Source organism: Nicotiana tomentosiformis, chromosome 8 (assembly GCF_000390325.3).
Source record: "Nicotiana tomentosiformis chromosome 8, ASM39032v3, whole genome shotgun sequence".
Lineage (NCBI taxonomy): Eukaryota > Viridiplantae > Streptophyta > Magnoliopsida > Solanales > Solanaceae > Nicotiana > Nicotiana tomentosiformis.
In genome coordinates, this window is record NC_090819.1 from 122559004 (window position 1) to 122579707 (window position 20704).

The window sequence follows — 20704 nt, forward strand, 5'->3', positions numbered from 1 at the left end:
TTGGTGGCCAAGGGCAGCAGTCTAGGACTGAAAATAAGGCCTAAGCTTTCGGGCAGTGACTACGAGAGCTAAGGCCAATTTTTTCAGATGTGGGTAGCGAGTTTTCGCTCCCGTTAAAACTTTACTAACACAATACATAGGAGATTGTGTACCTTCATCTTCACGGATTAAAACGGCACTTATTGCTACCTCCGAGACCGCTAAGTAAACCAGTAACTGCTCGCCTTCCTCCAGTTCTAATAATAATTGAGGGCTCGATAAATACCTTTTCAAATCTTTCAGAGCCTGCTGGTATTCCGAAGTCCATTCGAAGTTGTTTTTCTTTTTCAGAAATGAAAAGAAGCTATGACATTTTTCCGAAGACCGGGAAATGAATCTGCTTAAAGTGGCCAGTCTGGTTGTTAACCTTTGAACCTCTTTCACATTTGATAGCTAGTCGAGGATGCCCTTGATGACTTTAATTTTATCGGGATTGACTTCGATCCCCATTTGTGACACCAGGTACCCTAAGAACATGCGAAATTTATTATTCTTTTTTGGAACTACTGCTACGTTAGCTAGCTAGTCAAGATACTTTACCTCCCGCATTGAACTGATATCAAGCAATCGAGTTACCTCTTCTTTGACAAATTTGTTTCTGACCTCGACCATAGAGTGTTTCTTCTGCCTTAAATAAGGGATGTTAGGATCCAGGCTTGACTTGTGCACGGCCACCTCTGGCGGAATACCTGTCATATTCGCATGCGACCAAACAGTCAATGTTCAATTTAAGGAATTCTATAAATCCTGACCTAATCTCGGGGTTTAGTCCTGTCCCCAAATGGAACTTCCTCTCCAAGAATTTCTCAAATAATGCAACTTGTTCGAGTTCTTACGTTGTGGATTTGGTTGCGTCCATTTCTTCTGGTACCTAGAAATATCTTGGTACCTGATAGGATTCTGACAACTTCTCCCCCCTGTTGACTTCATTCGGTTCGGGAGCAGGCGTCAGTTTCTGTAATTGCTATGCCGCATGCTCCTTCCCTTTGCTACTGGAAACTGAGATCGCGTTCATCTCCCTTGCCGCCGGTTGATCTCCTCTTACTTGTTTAATGCCCTCCAGAGTTGGGAATTTCAGAAGTTGATGGTATGATGATGGCACAGCCTTCATCTCGTACAGCCATGGTCTTCCAAGAATAATATTATAGCCTATATTGCCATTTACTACTTCAAAAAAGGTCATCTTCATTACCCCTTCGGCATTCGTGGGGAGCAGAATTTCCCCTCGAGTTGTCACGCTTGCTAAATTAAACCCAGCGAAGAACTTTGTGGCCGGAATGATACTTCTGGTCAGCGTGGTTGGTTCAGTACTCTCCATTGGATAATATTGGCTGAACTCCCTAGGTCCACCAAAATACGTTTAATTTTAAAATCTAAAACATTAAGAGAAATTACCAAGGCATCGTTGTGCGGTAGTTGGAGTCCATCTGCGTCCTCCTCCGTGAAGGTGATGTCATCCTCGACGACTTTCTTGGATCTCTTCCTATGGGTCACCGATACCTTTGTCTTTTTCGCTCCGAAAAGGTTACACCATTAATCTCGTTCCCCCTGAAAATCATGTTGATCGTTAGACGAGGAGAACCTTCTTCTGCTTTTGAGGGTTCCGCGTTATCCCAGTTGTGGCCGTAGTTATTCTTAGCCCGGTCACTTAGGAATTTTCTGAGATGGCCGTTTTTCATCAATGCCGCCACCTCTTCGTGCAGATGACGACAATCCCCTGTCCGATAGCCGTTAGTCCCATCATATTTGCACCATAGATTGGGATCCCTTTGACTAGGGTCAGATCTCATCGGCCTAGGGACTCGTGCTCCCTTAATGTTTCTCATTGTCGAAACCAATTCCACCATGCCAATGTTGAAATTATATTCGAACAACCTGGGTAAGTGGAGTCCCGGGAGCTCGATACCTCATTATCTTACAACGATCTGTTATTTTAGCCGCGATCTGTTCTCCTATCAGTAGCAAACCTATCTGCCGACCGAAAACTTCTGTCGCATCCTTCAACCCTTTTGTAGGGCAAAAACTGACCTCTGGAAGACCATCGGTCTGCGTCGAAGTCATCCTTCAACTTTTCCTTATTCTTTTCTCGGTCCTAACCCTTAGTTGATGCCGGGAAACTCTGCTGGTAATCCTCTATTCTTGTCTCCGACTCATAGCGGTTATGGACATCTACCAATGTTGTTGCCTGGAACTCGAGCAGACTTTATTTCTATTTTTGGGAAGCATCCGAACTCCTCGGATTCAGCCCTTTAGTAAATGCATCAGCGGCCCATTCGTCCGGCACTGCCGGTAGCAGCATTCTTTCCTTCTGAAATCTGGTCACGAACTCCCGCAGTAATTCGGACTCTCCTTGTGTAATTTTTAATATGTCGGCCTTTTGGTCCTGTACCTTCCTGGCCCCGGCATGGGCCTTGATAAAAGAATTCGTAAGCATCTCGAAGGAATCTATAGAGTGCTCGGGAAAAAGTGAATACCATAGCTGGGCCCCTTTCGTGAGTGTCTCCCCAAACTTCTTCAACAAGGCTGACTCAATCTCGTGCGGATCTAAGTCATTTCTTTTCACCACCGTTGTATAGGTGGTGATGTACTCCTGAGGTTCCAAATTCCCGTCATATTTTGGCACGTTTGGAATTTTGAACTGCTTCGGGATCAACTCTGATGACGCGCTTGGTTTCAATGGCAACTAGTGTATTTCTTTGAGTTTGGTCCTTCCATCACTGGTGGTGCGTCCGGGATTTAATCCATTTGGGCATTTATTTCCCTCATAAATCGCATGAGTTCGGTTTTAAAGGGATCGTTCTCATTATTGTTACCGGATCCGCTACCGTTTCCCCCGGCCCTATCGAAGTCAACCTCATCCCTTGGGGTGTTATTATTAGCCCTTTGTGTTGTTTGGTTCGCGGGAGCACCGGGAGGAACTGGATCTCTCCCATTCGTATTGTTGGAAGCACCCGACAATGCCTACCTAAACACCGTCATGACCTGATCCTATCGCGAGAGATGTCCCATAATAGCATTTTGTTGTTATCTCAGGATTCTCACTGTTTCCGCAACGTGCTAGTCTTCAGCATCATCAAGAGTCGCCTCTCGAACATGTCGTGGATAATGCCCGTCATGGGCCTCAACGTTGTGCGTGATGTTAACATCGTTATCTGCCATTTTTTATGATTTTTCGCTAAGAAACAAAGAATTAAACAGGTTAGTAATAGATACAAGAATCAACTCAATTACGCAATTGTCTAGGCCCACAGTGGCCGCCAAACTGTTTACCCGCAAAACGGTATAATTGAATTTGTAACATGGTTTATAGACAAGTAAATCGACTTGATCCCAAAATGATAACTAAATTAAATAAAATACAAGACTTAGCGTCGAAATCGAAATAAAGCAGCAGATAGCTTTGGTTTCGAGAGCAGGGCTTCCGAAGGCAGTAATACAAGTATTAATAGGCAAGAAATCGAGTATTATTGAGCTTTTGAATAGTATATAGCATAAGTTTGTCAGAAAATTCCTCTTCCACTAATGGCTATTAAACTCACTATTTATAGTTACACCTAGGGAACAAGGTTATTGGATTAAGCCTCTCTTAAATGGCAATTATGGGGGCCATTAAAGAATGTGTAATGGCAGGCCATGAATGCCATAATTCTCTATAACGGATTGTGTATTTAATATTGCAGAATATTCTTCATTGAATGTTATCGGGTGACAGGCATTCATTTGTCTTTATTAGCAATATTCCCTTCGGGAGCTTCCCGGTGTCAACCGAAAATGCTGCCCCCAGTCTTTATTTTTACCTGTCTCACCTTCCGTCTGTCTCCGGTTCCACGTGTCGCTCTATTATGCGAGTATTTAATATGAACAGATTTTACCCTATACAATATTTATTACTAAACCAAAGTTTTGGAATTGAGATGGTATGAAACGAATCAATTATGCTTGACTAATGTTTGGACTAAAAATCATATTCACTTTATTGAACATAAAATGAAAATCTCAAAAATCATTTTCCTTGCATTTTTTAAAAGAAAAACTTTTAATTTTGTTGCAACATGCTTGCACACATCTACTTTAAACTTAAAACTGTTTTTAAGAGAATTTCTAGAAAATATCTTCTGGAAAATATTTTTCGGTATTTGATTGGAGATTCGGGGACAAAAATAGTTTTTACAGATTGATAATGATATTAGCAAAACGAATTCACTGGAAATCCCAATTCTAGAATATTGTGTAGGTAAGGGATCTGACATTCGTAATAATCACAAAGATTAAAATTGGAACCAAGGGGACAATAGAAACAACAGAGGAAAATGAACTCGTTTCATGGTTATCTTCACTTTACTCTTTTAATGGAAGACCAAATACATCAAGATTGATGTGTAGCTGGCTGAGTAGGAAGCTTTACAATTTACAAGCAACAAAATTCAAGAACAGGTAAGAATCAAAAAAAAAAAAACTGCACTATTAAGAAAAATTGATATGAACAAGAATCCTACCAAGTTTTCAGGGTTGTGAATGAAAACCAGGTTGCTGTCCTCCGGTTTGTGGCCTGCGATTCGAATGATCAATGTTGAAGTGTCCATAATGTTGGCTAGGACTATCCGGAGTGGCCACCTGATCCTCTATTCCTATTCCAACATATTGCTGCACTATCAAAACTGAAACTTCCATTGCAAAATCTGAGGAAGCCAAAAGATCACCAATTGCCCCAAGCTCCGGACATTCGCTCCAGTCAGTTAGCCCCGCGGTCAACGGGGAAATGTTGCCTTGTCCTCTACCAACTATGAACAAGTCATGTGAATTATCTATTGACCTTATTGCTGCTACTGTCTCTTCTCCATGATTCACTACTCTTTCTGTGTAAATTACTGACTCATCATTTGTTGTTCTTGTCCTGAATTCTTTTACATATTCCTCGTCTAGCTGCTTTTCCTTGTCGCTGTCTGTTGCTACTGTTAGTATGCTGTGATCGTTCCTGCTGTTGGTTGAATCTGATCTTGTTGCTTCAATTGAAGCTTCTCCGGGGAGAAACCGAAGAACAGTGAGATTGATGTTCGGATGCTCACTCATTCGCCATGCATACGCTAATGCTTCGCGATCATCTGGTCCGCCAAAGAATAACACGGCGATATGGTGAGAAACTTGGTTCATTCTTGATGCACTTAAGCCTCTATCAACAAGAATTCCAACGGAGCAAGGTGAATTTGCTAGTACATTCTGGTTAATGGCTTGAAACGCTGGATTTGTAGCTTCCATTCCACCATCAACTGTTTGTTGCTTGTGAAAAGGGATGATTATTAGTGCCACCCTTTTATCCTCTGCTAAAAGGCAAATGTCTTCATGCATTGTGGAGTAAGGGGAGATGGCAGTGAGAGACTGCACGTAAACACATCCGACGTTTTTCTCAAAGTTCTCGAATGCATTGATTATGTGATCTGATTGAGCTTGAGTTCTGTTAATTGCTGGCCTTCCTGTTTTTCTCATGTTATGAACAATAAGCATTGCGGATGCACGGCCAGTGAGTTCGACAAGGTGTAGGACATATATACATATTGGTGATTTCTTGGTCGGATAGGATGCTTCAAGAAGATTGATAATTGTTGGAACATTTCTAGGTGTGTGGATACAAACCAGTACTCTGAATTCTCTATCCAACTTTGTTCTTTGAACTGTTCTTCTCTTATATGGGACAAAGTTTCTTGCTGGTTTGTAAATTACTGTCACAATGGGAGTGATGATTGCAGTCATGCCTACTGCTACCATCACCATTATAGCAAAAGATTTGTCATCAAGAACCTACATTTTACATAATCATTTAGTTTAAATTATTAAGCAAAGTGTACTGATTATTGTGTAATGATAAGAAGATGAAGTAAAAACGTCAAGGCAGCCCGGTGCACAAGGCATCCCGCGTTTATGCAGGGTCCGGGGAAGAGCCGCACCCGAAAGGGTGCGAGGTAGATAGCCTACCCCAATGCATGCATTAGTGGCTGCTTCCACGACTTGAACCATAGGTCATACGGAGACTACTTTACCGGCCGCACCCGAAAAGGTGTGATGTAGACAGCCTACCCTAATGCAAGCATTAGTGGCTGCTTCCGCGGCTCGAAACCGTGACCTATAAGTCACACAAAAAACTTTACTGTTGCTCCAGGCTCCCTTTTCCCGAGAAGATGAAGTAGTATATGTTAATTACCTTTTGGTCTTTACCAACATTGAGCACAATCATCTCAATGAGGCCTTTGGCATTCATGAGTAGACCAAGAGAAAGGCCTTCATGATATGGCATTTTGTAATAGAGAGTTACAAGGAAAACACCTAGTACTTTGCCAGCACAAGCTAGGACTATAACAACAAATAAACTTGCCCATGTTCCAACTCCATCAATAGCAGTAATCTCTGTCTTGAGACCACTAATGGCGAAAAAAAGAGGCAACAAAAGACCCGAAACAAAGTCCTCTAGCCTTTCCACAAGTACCAAACCAAGAGGACCGTTAGGTATAATCAAACCAAAGACAAAAGCTCCAAAAACAGAATGTGTTCCAATTGCATCTGTTATGAATCCAGCAACCATAACCCCTGTGAGAATGAGACATATATTGAACTCACTAATCGATTCGCCTTCTGGGGTCTGTCTAATCCTCCTTTCAATTAATGGCCTAACGACGAAAAAGCAAAAACAAATGAAGGCTGTACTTGAGAGGATCACCCAAAGAGAAGCCAATGTCATATTTTTATTCTCAGAAAAGGCAATTGCAAATGCTAACACAACCCATGCTAATATATCATTAATAAGTGAAGCTGACATCGCGATTCTTCCAATTTCAGTGTTTATAAGTTTGAGCTCCGCAAGGATTCTAGCAAGAACAGGAAATGCAGTAACAGAAAGGGAAAGGCCAAGGAAGAGGATGAAAGTTCCCTCTTTAGTATGTTGTGAAGTCTCATGCAACATAAAGGAGAATGAACTCCCTACTATAAATGGCAATACCATGCCTGCTATTGCTATAATCAAGGATTTTTTACCATTTCGACGAATCACATCAATGTCCATTTCTACTCCGACTAGAAAGAGGAAGTAAAGAAGGCCAATATTTGCCATTGTCTCAAGAACCATTACACTTCTTTGAGGAAATATTGTGTTAGCAAATTTGCTACTTCTTCCCAATACTGATGGCCCCAATATTACACCTCCCTGCCACCATTCTGCAGAATATTAATATAGTATACAAAACAAATTAAGCTAAACAAGAATATGAGTATTTTATCACCATTTCACCAAAGAAAAAGAAAGAAAAGATCATCTAGACCAATAACAAAGTTTCTTTCTTGGTATTTAAATACCCTTACAATTGAATAACGTAAAATCACTTTTTATTTTCCTTTTCATACAGTTTCAATGTCCTACATCTCGCTTATGTGAGTTTCCTGATTGTCACCATTATTATTGTCAATTCTAATTCATTTTATCCAACAAGAATACTTTCAATTTTATTTGGTCTTACAACCATTAAAATTGTGCATTATATAATGCATGGTTTCATATAGGAAATGATGTCGAAAAATAAAAGGGCAGCCACACATACTAAACTTCTGCCCGAGGAAGCACTAGCTACATTGGATATGTTATACATTGCTCTACATTACATTTCTGTAAAAGTTTTTTTTACCGTTTGAACCTGTGATCTCCTAGTCATACAAAAAATGATTTTGACAGATAATGACAATAAAAAATGCGATCATATAAATTGGAGAATTGTGTTAACTTACAAGAATCTCAGCAATAACACGGGGTTGACGAATTGGTTTCAAGACATAAACAAGAAGGCGAGTGATGACAACAACCAATGTCAATTGCAATATAAAGAGTGGCAAGGAATAATCAAGTGGATTATCACCCTGCCATATTCCATTCGTGGTTATCATCGTAGGAGCATAACATACAATCGTATCCTCTGTTTTGTTCTCCGAGCTTGTTACTACTATCTCGTCCGCCATTTTGCATCTCCCTACGTCGTCGTGTTGATCACCGGTATTTTATTTATTTAATTACTTAAAGTTTGATTAGAAGCGATATTCAAAAATTACTTTAGCTCACAGGTTCGAAGTTGCAGCCTTTTGAATTCTCTTAGTAAAATTCCTGCTCCGCTACTGTCGTCAATGATCAATGCCATACATGCATGACCTTAATTGGGTAGGAAAACTAGTCTTTGAATGAGAAGACAAAAGAAAATGTTCGAGTGCTTGTCAATAAGGTCAGCGAGAAAGAGAAAAGAGATAAAGCAGAAAATTATGGTAAAATTTTGAGAGAAAGAATTAAAGATTAGTTTGTTTGTTTCTATTTTGGGGGCATAAAGAAAGTATTAATCTTCATAATTTTTGTTCGGATGTGAATGTACAATTTTCTTTCTGTTTTATAAATTAAGAAAGTAAACTAATAAGTAACTACAAAAATGGGAACTGCAGCAACGTAACCACAGAAATGCTTGAAAGTAGCATGATTGGTGAAAGGGGACAACACTCTTTGAGACCCAAAAACTGTAATTTAGACTAAGAGAGAATAACTTAAATAGTCCTCAATATAATAATAAAAAAATTCTCCGAGAATCATGCATTAAATAAATTAAGTATCGTCCAATTCAAAATTTAGTTGGGATTAATTACATGAATCATCTTTATCCACTACACTATATTTAGATCAATTTGTCTCCAATATAAGTAGTTTGAGTTTTAAGGAAAATTACAGGCTAAAAGTAGAGATTCTCTAATTAACGTCACACTTATTTGTATGCAAACATGCGAGTCTCTACCTAGGATAAATCTCACAAATGCAATGTTGGTGTATTGACAAAAAACTTAAACTTAATCCCAATTAGTTGGAATTGCCTATATAGATTTTCACTTCTATTTTGTTCTATTATTTAGTTAATACTGATTCAATCTGTAAATGAGTTATTTGAATCAAATGAACATTCAGTTAATATTGACCTAACTTCTCTAATAAACAAGATAGCCAGATTGGTCTGACACGGAGATATGATAGGAGAAATAATGTATATCGTACTTCATTCTTGTGCTGTTTCTAATTAAGGTTTGGTCTCTAATTTATTTGGAGCCGCTCCTAGAAGATAGATATGCAGAACTGCAAACTTTAAGTAAACAGATTTGTATACGGGTGAAACTGGAACCACAAGCCGGCCCAGTTTTCGATAAAATAAATCGAATAAGGAACGCGATGACAAGGAATCGGAATCGAGGTAAGGGACTCACCGAGTCAGGCATCGGGGGCACGACGCCTACCCTCGAGTATATCGAGGCCATGACCCCGGATCGGTCCAAATCTCAAGAGACTTCGGAGAGCATTATTGGGCGATCGAACACGATTAACGGAAGACCGTGATATCCGCGATCAACCGGGTATCACAACGCATATCTCGGCACGTACTGATTGGAATCCAGTAATCAGTTAAACGGGAGATTTTTACCTTTTTTAGAATTGTACTTAGGGTAAAACTCTCCTACTATATAAAGGGGAGTCTAATTATTCATTGAAGACATTGTAACACGTATCTCAAAGCAATATACTATTATTTTTTACTATTATTCATAGTTCTTACTCTCGTTCATCAGTGTGGTCATCGTGAGTCTGAGTCGAGGGCGGATATTTCATCAAGGCTGGAAAAATCCTCCTCACGTGGTTTGAATTTATTATACCTTTATTCGTTTAATCTAACGTAATTTATCGTTCGTATCGAATTAATCCACGTATCCTTAAAACCACTTACAAATTTAATTATTATCCATTTTTTAGGGTAAACAGTTTGGCGCCCACTGTGGGGCTAAGGATAATAGTGGCAATTTGACACGAATTTCCATAACGCATCCTATTTTATACTTGTTCTTTGAAGTGTCTTCAATTTTAGGTCAAAGTTCAAAATGTCGAACTCCTAATCTACACCTCTAAACGTGGATGCTTAGTCCGGTCACCACGGCGAGAACAACAATATGGTACCAAGTAACGAGGTGCACCTTGTCAATCTTAGTGGAATTCCGATCGCGGACCCGATCAATGCTAACTCACATGTGGCCATCAATGCGAATCTGCCTACCGATCCTGAGAACAGCGTCCGCGGGGGAATCCGATCGATAGCCCAAAATACACAAGACAGTGAAGGAGGTGAGATCAACTTGTGAGTGATCTTCGAAATGCTGCAGACCTAACAAGCAGCGATAACCCAGCTGCAGAACCAAAACCATGCCCCCGACAGAATTGAGCCCGAGCCGTCTTGGGAAATCACTCACAGAAACGAATCAATTACGGAGAGGCCGAGCGAAGCTGAACCCGGGACTAACCCTGAGATCATAAAAATGCTCGAAAAACTGACAAAATGGGTAGAATCGGGAGAAAACAAAATCGAGGCCAATGACAAAAAGGTAGAAACCTACAATTTCAGGGTCGACCAAATGAAGGAGCATCACCGATATTGAAGGGTCTAGATTCCAAGAATTTTGTTCAGAAACCTTTCCCTCCGAGCGCGGCTCCGAAGCCAATTCCAAAGAAGTTTCGCATGCTCAAAATTCCTATGTACAACGGAACAACTGACCCAAATGAGCATGTGACCTCCTACACATGCGCCATCAAAGGGAAAGACTTGGAGGATGATGAGATCGAGTCCGTCCTGTTGAACAAATTCGGGGAAACTTTGTCGAAGGGAGCTATGATATGGTATCACAACTCACCCCCTAATTCTATTAACTCGTTTGCTATGCTTGCAGACTCCTTCGTGAAAGCACACGCCGGGGCCATCAAGGTCGAGACCAGGAAGTCAGACCTTTTCATAATGAAACAGAGAGATAATGATATGCTCGAGAAATTCGTGTCCTGATTTCAAATGGAACGAATGGACCTGCCTCCGGCCGCGGATGATTGGGCCGTACAGGCCTTCACCCAAGGACTCAATACTCAAAGATGATCAGCTTGGGACCCCTTCCGGGTCCGTTTATCTCGTCAGAGCTATCGATAGATCCAAGAGAGACATTGATAATGAACCGAGATCAAATAGAGATAGGTATCAACCATACAATGGAAACTAAATAGGTAGTGGGTCCGGACGAAACCCTATGAGAAGTGAAAGGAGAAACGATTGAGGTCAAAATAGCAGATGACTCATGAGCAAAAGCGGTTTCGACAGACCTATCGGACCTAGGGAAGCGCCAAAGTTATCGGAGTACAACTTCAACGTCGATGTCGCTGCCATCGTATCTACCATCAGACGCATCAAAGACACAAAGTGGACTCGACCTCTACAGTCTGATCCAGCCCAAAGGGACCCCAACCTAATATGTAAATATCATGGCACTCACAGAAACATAACAGAAGATTGCCGATAATTGATAGAGGAAATAGCTCGGTTATTCAACAACGGACATCTCCAAGAGTTCCTGAGCGACCGAGCCAAAAACCATATCAGGAATAGGGACTCTAATAAGCAAATTGATCAAGAGGAACCTCAACACGTCATTAACATGATCATCAGTGGGGTCGACGTCCCCCAGGGGCCGATGTTAAAGCGCACCAAAGTGTCCATCACTAGAGAAAAACGGACTCGAGATTACGTGCCAGAAGGAACCTTATCTTTCAACGATGAGGACGCTGAAGGCATCGTGCAGCCACACAATGATGCACTGGTAATATCTATACTCATACATAAAATCTCGAGTTAAGCATCTGTTACTTGATCTAGGTAGCTCGGCCAATATCATCAGATCGAGAGTCGTAGAGCAGTTGGGTCTGCAAGACCAAATTGTGCCTGCAGTCCGAGTTCTAAACGGATTCAATATGGCATGTGAGACCACTAAAGGACAGATAACACTACCGGTGAACACCGTCGGAACCGTTCAGGAAGCAAAGTTCTACGTGATCGAAAGAGATATGAGATACAATGCTCTGTTCAGGAGGTCGTAGATTCACAACATGAGGGCAGTGCCCTCGACATTGCACCAGGTGTTGAAATTCCCAATGCCAGGAGGGATTAAAATAATTTACGGAGAACAACCGGCCGCAAAGGAGAACTTTGCAGTCGACGAAGTGGTTCCGATATCTGCACTTTCTACACCAAAAGATCCGAGTTTGGTCACCAAGGAAGGAACCAAATAGCAATCACCGACACCGACACCGACCCCCGACCAAACCGGAGAAGTAGGGGACGGATGAGGACGACGACTACGGAGTTCCCAGATCTTTCATAGTCCCCGACGATTCCGATGCCACCAAATCAACGATCGAAGAACTGGAGCAAGTCATATTGATCGAGCACATGCCCGATCGTAAGGTATACCTGGGCACGAGGTTAAATCCCGAGCTCAGGAAGAAACTCATTAAATTCCTTATGGCTAACATAGATTATTTCGCTTGGTCCCACCTCGACATGACAGGGATCTCACCGAAAATAACTACTCACAAGTTTAGTCTGGATCCGAAGTTCTACCCGGTCAAGCAGAAAAGGAGGCCTCAGTCCGAAGTCAAGCATGCATTCATCAAAGACGAGGTATCTAAACTCCTTAAAATAGGGTGCATTCGGGAGGTTAAGTACTCGGATTAGTTAGCAAACGTAGTGGTAGTCCTTAAAAATAGGAATAAATTAAGAATGTGTGTAGATTAAAAAGACTTGAATAAGGCATGCCTCAAGGACTCTTTCCCTCTGCTCAAAGATCAATCGCATGATCGATGCGACGGCAGCCACGAGATCCTCAGTTTTCTCGATGCTTATTCCGGGTACAACGAAATTCGGATGGACCCAGGCGACCAGGAAAAGACGTCCTTCATCACTAAGTATGACACCTACTGCTATAACATGATACCGTTCGGACTAAAAATGCTGGTGCCACTTACCAACACCTAGTAATCGGATGTTCAAAGAACAAATTGGAAAATCGATGGAGGTTTACATTGACGATATGTTAGTTAATTCCCTACGAGCAGAGGGCCATTTGAAACGTTTGCAGGAAACCTTCAACATATTGAAGAAATACAATATGAAGCTGAACCCGGAGAAATGCAAGTTTAGAGTCAAATTCGGTAAATTACTCGGATTTATGGTGTCTAACCGGGGAATCGAGATCAACCCCGATAAAATTAAGGCCATAGAGGACATTACATGGTGGACAATGTCAACGCCGTTCAAAGGTTAATCGGGCGCATAGCCGCTTTGGGTCGATTCATTTCAAGGTCCTCCAACAAGAGCCATCAGTTCTTCTCGTTATTGAAGAAGAGGAATAATTTCTCATGGACCCCGGAGTGTCAATAAGCCTTGGAAGAACTCAAGCGGTACCTTTCAAGCCTGCCTTTGCTTTATACTCCGAAGGCAGATGAATAGTTGTACTTGTACTTAGAGGTATCCGAGATAACGGTAAGTGGAGTCCTAGTCCGGGAAGAAGAAGGTACGCAATTTTCTATCTACTATGTTAGCAGATTTGGAGGTTTTGGCCATTGTTATCTGCAAAAACTTGAAAAAGATAGAGAAAAGGAGAAAGTTGAAAGCTCAGATGTGTTGGCTTGAGTAGTGAGTAAAAATTTTGCAACGTACTGAGGAATCTTGAGTAACGAAGGTAAGAATAATGAGGGATAAAAAAAGACTGTAATATCTTAAAGGATCGAGGGTAAAAGTTTGGACGTAAAGTGGAAAATGAATGAAGGAGGGAATATTTATAGGGTTCCACGACGTTTCGGTAGCCAATCGACGACTGACACGTATTTGAGATCATTATGACGCAACTGGCGAGACGTTTCGGTTTTTTTGTCATTTCGGATCGCAGTGTGTTGAAGAAGAGATCGAAGAACTCATGTCGTTCCTCATCGTTTTCGTAAAATTTACTCTCCGAAAAACGAGGAGACTATCCGTATACGGGTGAAACCGGACCCATAAGCTGGTCCGGTTCCCGATAAAATAAATCGAGTAAGGAACGCGATGACAAGGAACCAGAATTGAGGTAAGGGACTCACCGAGTCAGGCATCGGGGGTACGACGCCCACCCTCGAGTATATCGAGGCCATGACCCCGGATCGGTCCAAATCTCAAGAGACTTCGAAGAGAATTATTGGGCAATCGAACACGATTAACGGAAGGCCGTGATATCCGCGATCATCCGGGTATCACAGCACAGATCGCGGCACGTACCGACGGGAATCTAGCAATCAGTTAAATGGGAGATTTTTACCTTTTATAGAATTGTACTTAGGGTAAAACTCTCCTACTATATAAATGTGAGTCTGATTATTCATTGGAAATATTGTAACACACATCCCAAAGCAATATACTGTTATTTTTTCACTATTATTCATACTTCTTATTCTCGTTCATCAGTGCTGGTCATCGTGAGTCCGAGTCGAGGGTGGATATTTCATCAAGGCTGGAATTATCCTCCTCACGTGGTTTGAATTTATTATACCTTTATTTATTTAATCTAACGCAATTTATCATTCGTATCGAATTAATTTACGTATTTTTAAAATCACTTATAAATTTTATTGTTATCCGTTTTTTAGGATAAACAAAACTATCAAATATATTTTTAAAAAATTGCAAAAGTCAATAGATCGAGTGGTAATAATTGGACCAACTTTTTCTCGTCACATTTATTTGTCTTCGGTGTACTTGCCAAAATTAAGGTTTCTTTTTTGTCCCTTTGCTAGTCTGAAACCTTGAAGGAGGACAAAAACAAAGGTTCACATGATGCTTTGGTGAAATGAACTAGACAAATAGTCCACTATTTACTCTTTGGTTCTACCTCTCTGATCATTTATTTGTTTATTTATGTTTACTAGCAAGGTATACAGAGAATTATTCAACAACAGTTATAATCTAACTGAGATTTTATGCTAATATTTCAGATTGAAGCTCAATTTAGAACGTACACGCACCTTAGATTTCCCGGACAGAAGGGATATATAATTCACGAAACTTTAAAACCTATAGATATATTAGGGAAAAGGAACAGATAGGAAAAAATTAAAGCTCAGGGAAGTTAGTGTGTGACTATATCATTATCTAAAAGCTTAAACTATTAGAGAAATCGTAAAAATTAGTACTTATCTGTTTTAATTTAGATGACACATTTCACTTATCGAGATCTGTAAAATTGTGTGCAATTTGACCAATATTCTAAAATGTATTTTTTCGAATCATATTAACATGAGCAAAATAACAACTTATAGTACTTTTCGTATAGTTTTTTAATATCTAATTTTTAAGCTTTTTCAAGGTTTAGTCAAATTGACTCTCGACAAGCGAATGTGTCATCTAATTATGTTTTCATTATGTTTTCAGTATGCCTCTTTACGTGCCAGACTGATTATTTCTCATGAGAAGTACGTGGAGATTCTTTTTAATAATTAATGCCACAACATTTATATCTGTTATGATATAAATTAAGTAAATTGTTAAAAAAAAATACTTTGTTTACTTGATTATATCTTAAACAAAGAATAAAAAGAAAAGAATAAAGGAAGTGAGAATCTTGCATGAAAGAGAAGAAAATCAGGTTTTCCCCTTTCAAGCTTAGCATTCCAGTAGTAGGACAATACAAATATAAACAGAAAAATAGAAACTCCAAAGTACACTATGTAATCAAAGTACAGAAACAGCAAATGCCTTAAAATCTGTGCGAAACTGGAGTTGTTGTGAAATAATAGCGTGTTTGGTCATTATTCTCATCATGCCAAAAGAATTTTTTTTTTCCTTTAAAAAAGTGCTTTTTTCCTCGATTTAAAATGTTTGACCAAGTTTCTTTTTGAAAAAAAAAGTGATTTTGGCTAGAAACGGAAACAATTTTGAAGAATCAGAAAAAAATAGTATCTTTTTGAAAACAGAAGCAGAAGCGGAAATAGTTTTGACTTTTTTTCCTGCCAAAAATGTCCTTTGCAAAATATTATATATACCAAAATAATCTTGTTTAGTTTAAACTATTAAAGTAATATAAAATGACTTTTGGAATGAACTTTCACATTTATTGAATGATTTTTTGATATATTTAAATTATCTTGAAAAAATAAAATACTATAGAATATTTTTATATTTTACTTAAATAAATAAAAAACTTAATTATTTATTATTTATTTTTAATTATTTATCTATTTATAGAATATTAACTATTAAGCAAATTTTTTTCATGTCCTTATTTGTAAGTTGATACTTAAAAGCACTTTTTGAAAAGTTTGGTCAAACACAAATTATTATTCAAAAAATATTTTTTAAATTAATTAATCAAACACAAATTATTTTTCTCCAAAAATATTTTTTCGAAAAAAAATTCTCAAAATAAGCTGATACAGCCTGCCAAACAGCTATAAAAAGAGACTCTTGCGTCTTCACGGACTATAATAAGCAGTCACGGATTGGATATTGAAGTTCGCGATGAACGAACAAACCTCCAAAGTTTCCATTTCAGTATTTCCCAGCTAATAAACTTTGGAATTCCTCCAGCAACGTGTTGCTCTCTCAGTTCCATTTCAAGTAAATACCCTCATTCACGGGTTGCACATACCATGCACCTATAAAAACTAAACTATAGTGTATATCAAAAACCAAGAACATAAGAAAATAATGCAACTATCCTTTTTAGAACCCAAAAATTAAAGTCATGGGTTCAAAGATTTCAGCAATCTTCTTCATTTCTATGATTTTCATGTCAATATGTTTATCACCAGCTTATGCAACTTCGGGACAATGCCCATGTACTCCTCCTTATCCACCTTATCAACGCCCTAGTCCACCTGGCACTACTCCACGTCCGCCACATCCACCAAAATCTCCACGTCACCCTCATCCACCTAAGTCCCCTGGTAGGCCCCACCCTCCGTCAACGCCACGTCCGTATCCACCAACCACCAGACCACCACCACATCACGGCGGAGCACCTCCTAGGGTTTTGCCGCCTATTGTCAGACCACCGCCAGTTGTAACACCTCCGGTCACAAGGCCACCTGGCATCTTACCACCTATAGTCAATCCTCCTGGCATTTTACCACCAATAACAACTCCTCCCGGAGGACCTTCTGCTGGATATCCACCTTACACACCTCCTGGTGGTGGTGGTGGTGCACCCGGTCGCGGAGGAGGAGGCGGCGGTATTCCGGGTATTACTCCAGCGCCGCCTGCCACGTGTCCTATAGATGCATTAAAACTTGGGCTTTGTCTTGATGTTCTTGGCGGCTTAGTACATATTGGGATAGGAAATCCAGTGGAACATATATGCTGCCCAGTGTTACAAGGATTGCTAGAGCTAGAAGCTGCGATTTGTCTATGCACAACAATAAGACTTAAACTTCTTAATCTTAACATTTTCCTCCCACTAGCACTTTCAGTTCTTGCAACTTGTGGTTTAACTCCTCCTCCTGGTTTCATATGTCCTCCTCTTGTCTGAACTAAGGTTTTTATGTTGGTCCTTTTGTTGTCCGATCCATTCTGCACGGTAAGAGATAATATGCAAATAATTAGTTCCCTAGTCTTGTTCTTTCGAGATGTAAAACGTTAACTATCCTAAGAGTTTGTGTCTTTGTTATGTTTTTGGTATTTCGCTCCCAAAAAATGGATTCTGAAAGTGTGTAAAATTCAGTAATAATGTATTGGCGAGGGTTTTCATGTTCATTTGCATGGAGTTCATTTATTCTTCTGCAACTTTAATTATAGTAATATCTTTGTTGGCTCGATAACATTTTTTTTAATTTTAATTCCAACACCCAGGCTTTCACCTCCCGCATGGTGACGGTGTTTAGCATTGACCCCTAATTTATTATAAAACTAAGAAAAGGTACAATATGAGGGGGACATAAAACAAAACCTCCCGATAAATTACATTATTCGAATCTACAAATAAGACATATCTAATACATATAACAGATCCAACAATGGAGCCATATGATCATAGATCTGTTATATGTGCTTATATGTCCAAAAAGAAAATAAAACTCTTTTTGCCTCATTGGGGACATAAAAGCACTTTAAAAGCATACAAATACAGTTAGCTACCTTACAGCAAAAAGCAGACTATCATCTCGCAACAAAATGGTTCTTGATAACTATATGGCTTAGATTAGGATATTGTATCCTGTCAAATTTATAATATCCTAAAGCCTGCTTAGGGAGATTAATGTCATTGAAGACCATAGTCTCATGTATCTCACGGCTCCATTTAGGGGTGTCAATGGTTCGGTTCGGCCGGTTATTTTATAAAATTTGTACCATACTAATTTTTTGGTTATGTTATTATGTATAACCAAAATTAGACTTTCCGAAACCGTTCCAATCATGTCGGTTTCTCTTCGATATTGGTACGGTTTGATTAAAAATCACTAGTAGAAGTAGAATGCAATAACATTCATACTTTTATAAGACTTCGCAAAACTCTCTAGACATTTTTACTGTTTAAAGGATGATGAATTAAGAAAACATGAAAGATGGCCATAGTATTAGATCCATCAATTATTGTACAGCAGCATAAAAGAAACTAAGCAAAGACAAAAAAAAATATAAATCACATAAATGAAAAGATATTAACCAAGTTGAGATTCAAGAATAAAGTATATGGAAGATTAAATATTCAAAAAAATAAATTTAAATCATACAAAACAAAACATATTCAATACATTGTAGTTTGCTACTCATAATCGCTAGAATACTTTGTGTCTTGCTAGCGAATATGCTGAAAATAATTTAGTTTCAATAGGAGTAGCATAATAGTTTTGGGAATTAGGATTTTGAGTTTAATTACTCGTTGGCTTTTAACCATTTTTATAATTCCAATGCCCAAAAAAATAACTTAATACTTTATTATTTTTAAACTTATAATATATAAATATATTTTCTACATGTAAATTTATTCGGTACGGTTCGATATTTTTGCGGTTTATTTTCACAAAATAAAAAATCTACCCTAATTATCGGTACGGTTATAAATTTATATAAAAATCTAAGGTTTTATTAAAAGAAACTTAAAACTTGGTTCGGTCGGTTTAGTCGGTTTTTAAATATCCATTGATACCCCTAGCTCCATTTAGCGAGTATGTTTGCCACATTATTAGATTTCTATAGCAATGTCTAATAATAATATTGTGAGTTTTTATGAGATGTTGTGCCTCTTTGATGATACTGTCGATATGCCAAGGTGATTTCTTCAACATATCGATAACCAGTTTGGAGTCACATTCAAGCATAATTCTATCATATCCGTTTGAGTGACACCATTGCAGGCCTAACAAAATAGCCTTAGCTTCTGCCATATTACTAGTACCACGCTCTAAACTTTGTGAGAATGTCATAATCATATTGCCTCTATGATCTCTTAATATACCTCTGACACCAATCGATTCATTATCTTATTTGCTACCATCTGTATTAAGCTTAGCCCAACCAAATAAAGGCGTTTCCTAGCTTACATGAATTCAAATTATTTTAGCAGTTAAATTTCTTAGCTTGTCACATATCAAATACCATGGAACAAAACCATCTATAGAGATGTTATGCTTAGAGACCACCCACCTCAAGTGAGAAAGTACATGAAATTGAACTCTAGCAAAAGAAATTTTAATACCTCCATACTTTGACGCACATCTAGCTTTTCACAACTCCCAGCATATAACTGTAGGGGTGATCTTGATGATGAACTAAGTAATTTTGTTATTAGATTTTGAGTTCCACCACCTTCTAACTATGTTAAGAATAGGCATATCTTTCCAACGAATTCCCAATGGAGCACCAAAGTGCTTCCGGGTGTTTTGAGCTATCTCGCCAGTGACAAATGTGTATAACATAGTCTCTATTTGTAGGGTCCCGCAACAGTTACACCTAAAAATAATTTGCTACAGTGACAAATGTGTGTAACATAGTCTCTATTTGTAGGGTCCCGCAACAGTTACACCTAAAAATAATTTGCTAACCAAAAATATTATTACATCATCAAAAGGTATTTTTTTTTTTAAGCAATCTCCACATTAAAAAAGACATTTCATAGGGAAGATATTTATGCCATACTCCCTGAAGTAATGTGATTGTGCCTCGACTGTCTAACGACTTGTCAGGCTGATGTAGTAGTAAAGAAACCAGTGGAAGAAGGCATCCAAATAGCAATATCAACACTATTAAGATCTCCAAACTTGGAAGATTGAATTAACTCAATAATATATTCAGGCAATTGTTACAATTCTTCAAAATGCAAATGAGGGCCTATCCTAACTTGCTTATTCTTCTTCATATCAGGTTGATCTAGTTGGACAATATAAGCTAAAGCACCAATGCCTAACCAATTATCCGACTAATATCTCCAGCGTTGCATCTCCAAAGAATGTGTTTCTCTGCTTGATCTCTAATTCCCAAAAAGTTCTTCCAAGAGTGAGTTTTTTTTATTCTTCTTCTTCTTGAAAGGGTGTATTCTACTATAATATTTAAATTTAAGAAATTCAGCCCATAGGGACTTAGATGTTCTAAATCTCCACCACCTGAGAAGGAGTTGCTCACATCAATTAAGCTTCTGATACTCGTACCCCTTCCTTCTTAGGATAACACATATTGTTCCAACAACTTCAGTGGTATCTTTGTTTGCCATCAGAAGTACCCCAAAAATATTTGGCCATATACTTCTCAATTTGTTTAAAAATAGTCTTTGGAGGCACAAT

General features: G+C 38.9%; 3 protein-coding genes across 4 annotated transcripts; 1 reads left to right on the forward strand and 2 right to left on the reverse strand.

Annotated features, from left to right (window-relative positions):
- Positions 1–1003: 1003 nt before the first annotated feature.
- Positions 1004–1865, reverse strand: LOC138898075 (uncharacterized). The gene is made up of 2 exons (XM_070184110.1): positions 1540–1865; positions 1004–1379 (listed from the first exon to the last, which is right to left on the reverse strand). The coding sequence occupies exons 1-2, from the start codon at positions 1863–1865 to the stop codon at positions 1004–1006; spliced, it is 702 nt and encodes a 233-aa protein (XP_070040211.1).
- A 2480-nt stretch (positions 1866–4345) lies between these two features.
- LOC104092034 (cation/H(+) antiporter 15-like) lies at positions 4346–8554 on the reverse strand. 2 transcript variants are annotated; one of them, XM_009597519.4, is made up of 3 exons: positions 7807–8554; positions 6236–7231; positions 4346–5835 (listed from the first exon to the last, which is right to left on the reverse strand). In XM_009597519.4, exons 1-3 carry the CDS (start codon positions 8032–8034, stop codon positions 4543–4545), a joined length of 2517 nt encoding a protein of 838 aa, XP_009595814.1. In that variant the 5' UTR covers positions 8035–8554; the 3' UTR covers positions 4346–4542. The 2 variants fall into 2 exon arrangements, with proteins under 2 accessions (XP_009595814.1, XP_033510939.1); XM_033655048.2 differs by having other exon boundaries at positions 6236–7242; positions 7807–7946.
- Positions 8555–16450: 7896 nt separating this feature from the next.
- On the forward strand, positions 16451–17681 carry LOC104092035 (36.4 kDa proline-rich protein). Its single transcript, XM_009597521.4, has one exon. It carries the CDS (start codon positions 16675–16677, stop codon positions 17455–17457), a length of 783 nt encoding a protein of 260 aa, XP_009595816.1. The 5' UTR covers positions 16451–16674; the 3' UTR covers positions 17458–17681.
- The last annotated feature ends 3023 nt before the right edge of the window (positions 17682–20704 follow it).

What these genes read in the sequence shown, in the direction of transcription:
- LOC138898075 (XM_070184110.1), bottom strand. Translation starts at nt 1,865, where the DNA reads ATGAGAAACATTAAGGGAGCACGAGTCCCTAGGCCGATGAGATCTGAC. An exon ending in TCGGAGCGAAAAAGACAAAG is followed by an intron (nt 1,380 to 1,539) that starts GTATCGGTGACC and finishes TGGTGGACCTAG; the next exon opens with GGAGTTCAGCCAATATTATC.
- LOC104092034 (XM_009597519.4), bottom strand. Translation starts at nt 8,034, where the DNA reads ATGGCGGACGAGATAGTAGTAACAAGCTCGGAGAACAAAACAGAGGAT. An exon ending in GTGTTATTGCTGAGATTCTT is followed by an intron (nt 7,232 to 7,806) that starts GTAAGTTAACAC and finishes GAATGGTGGCAG; the next exon opens with GGAGGTGTAATATTGGGGCC. An exon ending in ATGTTGGTAAAGACCAAAAG is followed by an intron (nt 5,836 to 6,235) that starts GTAATTAACATA and finishes TGTAAAATGTAG; the next exon opens with GTTCTTGATGACAAATCTTT.
- LOC104092035 (XM_009597521.4), top strand. Translation starts at nt 16,675, where the DNA reads ATGGGTTCAAAGATTTCAGCAATCTTCTTCATTTCTATGATTTTCATG.